The 8,983-nt window shown below is 46.3% G+C and overlaps 1 protein-coding gene across 1 annotated transcript; it reads right to left on the reverse strand.

Moving 5' to 3' along the window:
* Positions 1-245: 245 nt before the first annotated feature.
* On the reverse strand, positions 246-1,638 carry ARL11 (ADP ribosylation factor like GTPase 11). Its single transcript, XM_010209624.2, has one exon. It carries the CDS (start codon positions 1,396-1,398, stop codon positions 862-864), a length of 537 nt encoding a protein of 178 aa, XP_010207926.1. The 5' UTR covers positions 1,399-1,638; the 3' UTR covers positions 246-861.
* Between the last annotated feature and the right edge of the window lie 7,345 nt (positions 1,639-8,983).

The following is an 8,983-nucleotide window of genomic DNA, read 5'->3' on the forward strand; positions in this document are numbered from 1 at the left end:
GGATGGGACTTCATCTTGTCTGTTCAAGCCACCATGAAGATATTTAGAGGTTGACTGGCCATGCAGATGTGTTTCCAGGTACCTAGAAGTCAGGTCTGATTTCCTTCTGTTTAGATATAATGCAAGGAAAACAAGGTACCATTTTCACAAAATCAGTATGTGATAAAAATAACAAATGGAACAACCAAAACAAGAAATGCAGAAATGGATATATACACATCCTTGATCCTCATTACACCCACCAATCCTGACTTATGTCCATGGCTTGAAGACAAAAATCATAGATGCCACATTAAAATCAATGAGCTGTTGACTATTTGAAGGCCTGCCTTTATGCTGCTTCAGTTCAGCCATTGCCTTTTAGCAGCAGCTGCTTTTCCAGCTTGCATGATTTGAGCTGAGCAAGAAATGGCATGGGGCATGTTCAAACACTCCTCCACGGGGATCACTCCATCAGGATAACTGCACTGGGGCCAGGAGCCATGGAAAGGAAAAAATCCCTCTGTCCTTGGCTGCGTCTCTGGCAAAAAGCATCCCTGTTGAAGCACTGGACACACACAGTGGATGAGCAGAGCCTGGTAACTGCAGAGCAAGCTGCAGCAGGTAATGGGAGCCCAAGAGATGGAGCCAAAAATGCTCTACAGTAGGATTTTTTTCAGAGATCTCCCTGGTGGGTTTCGGTGGTGAGGAGCTGGGTGTTTTTCAGCATGGTATGTGCCAGCTGCTCATTTTAGGAGGCACCTGGAGTCTGGGATCCTCTGCAGCAACATGTGGGAAGGGTCCGTGTGAGGTTCAGGTTTGCCCCAGGGCTTGTCACCTCCCTGCCAGCCCTGCGAGGGGTTGCTCTTGGGATGGAGAGCTCTACGTTGGACCCCGCAGCAGCTCTCCCAGGACAGCCAGGGCTTCCTGCAGGCCCTGTCCAGTGTGGGCACTGCACCCTCTGAGCACCCAGCGGTGCCCGGCCAGGCATCTCCGAGGCAGCCTCTCCCCAAGCTCAGCAGGAGCCAGTGCTCCCGGTACCTCCTGCTTGTTGGCCAGGAGGAGGATGGGGACACCAGCCATGCTGGGGTGGCTCAGGACTTCCTCCAGTGCTGCCAGGGCTTCAGGCAGCCGGGCTGTGTCTGTGCTGTCGAGCACAAAGACGAGAGCGTTGGTGTCCTCCAGGTAGTGAGGCCAGCTTATCCGCAGACTGCCTTGTCCCCCAACATCCCAGAGGGTGAAGGATATGTAACAGGGTGTTTGCAGAGACTCCACATTGAAGCCCACCGTTGGGCTGGTCTCCACAGCCTGGCCGCTCTTCAGTTTGTACAGAAGGGTGGATTTACCAGCAAAGTCGAGCCCCAGCATGACAACTCGAGGATCCCTTTTGCGCTGGCCTTTGGAGATTAGCTTCCCCATCAAGATGCTGCCACAGTCGTGGCAAAAAAATAAATGCAGCCAAAAAGAGAAAGCAAGAGTATTTCCTCAATAATGTCAGTTAATAATAGAGTGCTCAGTCCTGCCTCTCCAAGAGAGCACCTTAGGCTTGCTGAAGAAACAAGCAGCTTGCTTTTGCTTCTTTCCGTAGCTAAAGGTGAGGTGAGAGCTGTTATTTATGAGGTGTGGAGCAGAGCCAGGGAGCACCGTTTGAAACAACAGTTTCTATATCCCAGCTCTGCTGCTGCTCACTTACATTTTCGTTCAGGACCTGAAGTGATTGATGTGAAAAAAAGCGCCAGCCTTTTGCAGGAAGAGGTGGAGAGATGGTGGAGCAAATTTCCTCCTCATCGCGTACAGAAATAAATGGGCTTTGCTCATTGGCTTCTCTAGGGGAAATCCACCCCCGGCAGGACACACAAGGAAGGAACCCGGGTTTCAGATCAGAGTTACTCTGGGAATCTGCTGAATCACCACTCAAGGGTGTGGACTTAAACATGAGCAACAAAAGAACAGACATTTTTTTCTGCCAGTCTCACAGTAGAATACACAGAACCAATCTCTGTAGCGTCAGCTTTCACTACCTGGTGCAGACGGTAACAACAGCAATCTTATAAAGTGCACACAAGCATAGTTTTTTAATGTCTCATTGAAATATGATCAGTCAAAACATTTTCTCTGGGGTGAAAAACTGTAAAATTCTTTATGTCAAGGTATTTACTATGTTTTAACTTTTGTAAGTGAACCAAATCAGTCCTCTGTGGCTGAGAGGGTAAAAAAAACTCTTAAAAGAAGAGAAAAATGTTTGACAAGACAGCGCCGCCTGAACTTTACATGCCAGAGGCAAAAATATGTTGCTGAAACAGCTCCCAGAGTTGCTTGTGCAGAGCAGCTGCTGGCAGCCAGGCAGAGGCCCAGCAAAGTCAGTAATTACCTTCTTTATTGCTTGGGGTTTACTCCTAAAATGCTGTTCAGAGGTGTGCAGAACTGAAAGCAGCTGTAAATACCACATCACACCATTAGCGCAGAGCTGCTCTCCAGCCACCTTTATTTGAGGATGAAGAAGGAAATGTGATTCATCTGCACTTCCCTGGGACTGTGGAGGACTTCCACGTGTCTGTGGGAGATGTGGTTTCCCCTGTGGTATCTCCCTGTGGCACCTCCATGTCACAAGACATCACTGCTAGTGATGAACTTCAACCTGTGGAAGGGACTGTCTCGTCAGTGACCAGGTTACTGGTGGCTAAACAAAGTTGTACTTCTTACCTTGGGGGCAAGATGTGTCACTTTTCCATCTTATAAAGAAAGGAAGATGAATGAGAACCAAAGCAAACCGTGAGCAGTTGTTGCAGAGGTAACCTCACAGTATGAATGCACAGCCCCACCCACATGTGATAAATCACGCAGTGTATGTTCATATGCGGTCTTTTCTGAAACCAGTCTATAAATGGAAAAAGGGCAGGAAGTTCTCCAGATAGGAATAAAAAACACAGAACTACAATGTGTAGTTGTGTCCTGACCCTTCAGAGAGGTGTTTGCACACTCTGCTGCCAACCCAGAGGTATCCATTTGTCTCAGTTCTTCATTTTTAAAAATAAGTTAAACTGTTGTCTGGCCTTTTCTGCATTTTGGGAAAACCTTCCTCCCTTTATTGCATTGTACTGCAAGATCAATGTAGTCACTGTTTACATACCAGTGGGTCAAATGACTTGTTTCTTCATTTTCTTTTTTGTGTTCTTCCTCCCTTTGCTACTGCTTGTCATCTCTGAGGCTTGACAGAAGACTGTGGTACACATCTGCTTCGTCTGACCACACATTCATAGCTCTGAATTTTCCTGTAAAAGTAACCTAAAACGTAGATATAGGAAGCACAGGTGAAGATTCTACCATTCAATGAATAACTGAGTACTTAAGATATGATGTGATGGAGTCTTTATTGCATCACTCTCTAACATGCTACAGAAGTAGCCTGCTTCAGGAAAAAGGAGAGAGAGGAGGGGAGAGGAGGGGAGGGGAGGGGAGAGGAGAGGAGAGGAGAGGAGAGGAGAGGAGAGGAGAGGAGAGGAGAGGAGAGGAGAGGAGAGGAGAGGAGAGGAGAGGAGAGGGAAAAGAAGACAGAGTGCAGGGTACAGTTTTATTGAAGATTGCTTTCAGGTTTTCTATGGCAGAATAGAGTAATTCATGGGCAAATAGAAGCAATTCTGTATTCTTTCGCTCTTTTTTACATTCTCATACCCTGTGTATTGAACTGCAGCCTATTTTCTTTCTTCCTGTCAATTATTTCAAATATGGGGTGCAAACTGTGCCTACGGGGTCTGTTCCACCCATCACCATGTTACAAAAGCATAGAATTTCCTATAAATAATACATGGGAGCAATTGCAAGTCTGTTTAAGAAAGAATGAAAGAGAAGAAAGTAAAAGCAGACAAGATGAGCTCTGAGCGAGTCTACTGCCAGAACACAAAGGCTGTATACTAAATAATTCACAAGTTGTGTTCAGAGAGAAGGACAGCCCTTACCCCAGCTACATCTTACATGGGCAGAACAAGTGTTCTTGACCTGTGTATCTTGTCTCTGAATTCACTGAGGCAAAGCCAGTGGACATCTATAATTTCACTGAATTTTAGTCAATTTATGTGTTTGCTGTTGGTTAGGCATACATTCCCCCTGCTTCTTAAATGCTCATCACAATGAGCAATAATCAGGACTAGTGCTAGAGCATAGAATCCCTTCTCCTCCCCATGCCCTAAATATTCCAGCAACTGGAATTGTGTCCTGATCACCATACTCACGGTCAAAGCACTTTGACCTCACTCCATGGAGCACAGACAGGAGGAAGAAAGAGACTTGAAACTGCAAGAAGTTTATCCTGGACACAAAGAAGATATGTTTTAATGATGAGGATGGTGAGGCACTGGAGCAGGATGCTATGTGGCTGCCCCATCCCTGGCAGCATTCAAGGGCTGGTTGGATGGGCCTTTGAGCAACCTGGTCTAGTGGAAGATGTCCCTGCCTATGTCAGGGTGTTGGAACTCAATGAGGTGTAAAAGTCTTTTCCAACCCAAACAATTTTATGATCCTGTGGTTCTGTGCCTTGCAGCAGGACACGTGACACGAGCTTTGTAGAACAAGCTGATAGTTGGTAGTTCTCCATGGTGACCACCTCATTTCAGGCTCAGACTGCAATGCTTTTATTAGCATGGCTGTCAAGGTAGTCTTCATGACTGTGATGCCATACACCAAAACAGGTGAGCTCTGAAGTAGGTAGGTCTAATTCTAACCAATTCACTGGAAATTCGTGTTAATTATGCAGCAAGGGTGTGGCTGAGTTCTCAAGAAGGCAGTGCCCCTTACTACACATATAAGGTACTAGAAATATCCCTAAACCAAGGTATAAACTTCCAAGAGAACTGTGCATCAATCCTTCCTGTTTATTAGTGCAAAACACTTCCCATGAACGGCCTCACAGGCATCGTGCAGCCACTCTACTCTGCCTCTTCCATTAGACATGCAGTGACCTTTGCATCAAAGAGCTAATTAGAAGCATGTGAAAGCTTAGTTCCTCTTGCCACTAAAACCAAAGGATTATCTTCACTAAAACAGTAAATAGTTTTTCATTGTAAATAGTTTTTTCATCTAAAACTGAACTTCTTTGTAGATAATATGAGTACAATACAGGTCATTTCTAAATAACCTCACAAATCTCACCCAAACAATATTCACAATACCTGTGTGAGTGCCTCAAGGCATCGAGGGCATTGAGGAGCCTCACTGGCCCTCACCAGCCTCTCTTGGAGAGCCCCTGTAGTGTTCCCAAGCACTGTCTTCAGCAGTGATGCTGTGGAGCTCAGAAGACAGGTTCTTTCCCCCCAGCCCACCCCTCTGACCCGCATGGTCCAGAAGGCATGTTCCTGCCTAGAGGTGAGGTTTGATCGAACCCATGTCACCTCGTTGGAAGGCAGATCCAGGGGAGACAACCCTTAACAGAAGAGACAGGAATAACAGGAGTAGATCTGGCCCTCACCATGAGTGTTTATCCTAATGGCATCTGCCATCAAGTAGATCTCAGTCCAGCAAAGGCAAACTGTGCCTCCTGATCCAGACTTGCTTGTGTCTCTGAGGAAAAACACCAAAAGCAGTACTCACCCCGCCTGCCAGTGTGTCCTGCAGGATCCTCTCACTATAGGACCACTGACAGAGGGGATGTTCAGACTAGCAGCTGGAGCGAAATCTGCTGGGAGCCTGAATAGCCCCTGGACACAGGTTGATGTGTTGACCTGAAGAGCCCACCTATCTACCTGCTGGCAGACATCTTGAAGGGGACACTGGGTTTTGCATAGCTGGGACCCCAATCTAAAGCCACAACAAAGCCAAATACAATGGCTGAACCTTAGGGAAGTTCAGCCTTTTCTGTATCCTGGTCTGCTCCTCATGTTCTGCCCCTGATTTCTGATATCCCCATAGGAAACTACCCTCACACTGTTCCCCAGTGCTCTCCTGCTGACAGACTAATGCTGGTTTGCTTGGCATGTGGCTGGGAAGCTGCCATTAGGGCCAATGGGTAGCTGTGAGAGCTGGCAGCTAAAAGCAAGCTGCTTTCTCCTGAGATGAAATCCCAGAAGCTTGAAAGCTGGCTCAGCACACTCTGAAAGCTACACAATACAGCCACAGGCCTTGACGTGCCTGAGAAAAGCCTGCCTGTGGTGATGACTCCTGAATGTTGTTGACCTACTCCTAAAAGTTGAGAGTGACAAGATTCACACAACAAAATGCACAGCAAGTGTTAAGCACCCACCCTTCAGGTGCTCAGCAAGCACTCTGAGAGAGGTGCTGGTACCTTCAGAGCATTCCCAGTAGGACTGGAAATAGGACATTGTTCTGTCTGCCCAGCTCATCCAGTGGTCTCTGTTTTGCCCCTGCTTCTTGGGACTAACATTGATGAAGGACAATGCCTTTTGGTAGCACAACTGGCAGTGGACATGCTATTTTGTGCTCAGCACAGTCAGGCACCATGAAGGTTTGCTTTCCATCTCAGAGCACCCTGCTCTCAGTGAGATGGGCAGACTGCAACAGGAGAAATACAGCCCGTGGTGCCTAACAGTTTGGCCAGGAGCACTGAACTGGCCACGGCTAAGCTCTGAGAAGCACTTCTGAGCTCTGCCTTGCAGAACAACCACACAAGTTTCCTCCCATGTCACAGGTTTGGACTGAAAATTACGAGGTGGGAAAACTCAGTTAAAGACCTTCTCCACATATGGCTATGGCCTCCAGCAACCACCACAGGAAGTTCTGTGGTCGAGCTCAGTGTTCACAGCAGGTTGAACAGACACAATAAGTGTTCCTCACACCTGGAAATGCCAGAGAGCCCAGGACAGGTACAAATTGAGTCTCCATTTGAACTCTCACGAGTGATATCATCCTTGTTGTGACTGACCAGCACTGCCTGAAATAGTGTCAACCATGACATGGTGTTGCTTTGTTTGTCCACAGCACAGCTGAAAAGACGTGGTATATGTTCCAGGGTACCTGGGAAAGGTTTGATGCTTTTTTTGGTGTCCTGGCTACATGACCCTGACTTGACTCTACCTTGGGAAGATTGGCACAGAGCAACGGTTTCCCCCCCGCCGTTTTCTCATCCCTTAGCTGGAAGATGTTACAACAGCTGATAAGGAAAAGTACTTGCCTTGCTTTGATTTCTTTTTTGACTACTACACCTTTGTATACTACTGTATTTTCCATAAATGTCATTACTCCAGTCTTTGAATTCCTAATTTCCAAAGCTGTTTAGAATTTTACCAGAATGCAGGTCCTCTTCATGGACTCATCTATTTCTCACATCAGTTGGCAATGATCTGTCCTCTCCTGTCTATACCACTGTAACAGAGCAACAGAGGAGTTTCACTCTCAACACTCCTCGGCTTCGGGGTTTTTGGATAAAAGGTTTAGAGATTGGAACATCTTTCATTTGAGGAAAGGCTGTGGGAACTGGGGCTGTTTAGTCTAGAAAAGAGACGACTGAGGGGGGATCTCATATTTACAAATATCTAAAGGGTGGGTGTCAGGAGGTTGGGACATCCCTTTTTCCTATAGTAGCTAGTGACAGGACAAGGGGTAATGAGATGAAGCTGTAACACAGAAAGTTCCACTTAAATATAAGAAAAAACTATTTCACTGTTCAGGTGAGGGAGCCCTGGCACAGGCTGCCCAGGGAGGGTGTGGAGTCTCCTTCCTTGGAGGTCTTCAAGACCCACCTGGACACGTTTCTTTGCAACCTGAACTAGGTGGACCTGCTTCTGCAGGCGGGTTGGACTAGATGATCTCTAAAGCTCCCTTCCAACCCTACCATTCTATGATTCTATTATTTCAGTTTTTGTCCTAGCTTGCACGTTTAGGATATCTTATAACAATAAAGGAAATTTCTCCAAAATATACTGGAAATCGTTAACAAGCAGGAGAGGTATAAACTGACCTTGACTCCCTTTATGTCTGGTAAAATGCCAGGCATTGCATTTTACGCAGTTGGCCGCAGTGTGTCAGTGTTACCCCGCACCTCCTCAACACAGAAACCCCCCCCCCCCCCTTCCAGCGGAGTCGGCTCCTGATACACTGCACATGACACAGCTCCTGCTTTACGCCTTTGGCACCCTTTTGCAGCAGGACGGCTTTGAAATAGGTTTTGCTGAAAAACAGCTATAGATATAACTCGTGTTATAAAAGCTGATGGTGAGGCCTGCTGAGGAGTTGGAATGAGATGCCTACTCCATGCAGGTGACATTTAGCTCCAGATTGGTTTCATTTCTGATTTAGCTGGCATCATATCCCAGGACTCTGCAGTTTGAATGAAAATAGATAATCAACTAATGGAAAAATGAGGAAAAATGCTTTGCAGAATTGTCTTATTTTAATATCCTTTAACAGGACCCTGACAGTTGCCACAACAACTCTTTGCTGTTTGTGGTCACTTAAAGAGCTGCAGATGCAGAACAGGCTTTTTAGTGTGCAATTCTCCTAAACTTGGATTGATCTATGACTATGTACACCTTTGTGATGTCCAGTTTCAACAACGTATCCTTAGAAATGAAACACATCCTTAGGTTGCATTAGGAGTTGGGGTGTAATTCCATCCCACGCTACTGTCCATTTTGAATGTCCAATGTTCCCAGTTTGGTCATTTGAGAAAAGCACTCAGTGGTCACCTGGCAGTTATCCAAAGATGTGTAAGCTGAGAACGATCAGCGTGAGAGAGATCAACATCTGAGCTGATCCACCAAAGTCAGCAAGGAGTTACATCTTAAGCAATAACCCCTTTTATCCTACAAAACTTGTCTCTGAACATGATCGCTTTGCCTGGTTGGCCTATTCAGTGCTTTCATAACATTTCCAGCCTGTCATAACTTTTCAAAGATGGATATAAGGCTTCATGTTCCCTTTTCTACTAGAAGAAAACATTGGAGGAAGGTTGCTCTTTATCACTGCTGGCTGTTACAGCAAGCCAAACTGAATTTGCAGTTCTGCTCCATTCACCTGTTTCAGCCGATTGTGAAGCTCAGGCACAGCATAAACTGCT

Source organism: Colius striatus, chromosome 1 (genome assembly GCF_028858725.1).
Source record: "Colius striatus isolate bColStr4 chromosome 1, bColStr4.1.hap1, whole genome shotgun sequence".
NCBI lineage: Eukaryota > Metazoa > Chordata > Aves > Coliiformes > Coliidae > Colius > Colius striatus.

Coding starts and splice junctions, on each gene's coding strand:
- ARL11 (XM_010209624.2), bottom strand. CDS start 1,398: ATGGGGAAGCTAATCTCCAAAGGCCAGCGCAAAAGGGATCCTCGAGTT.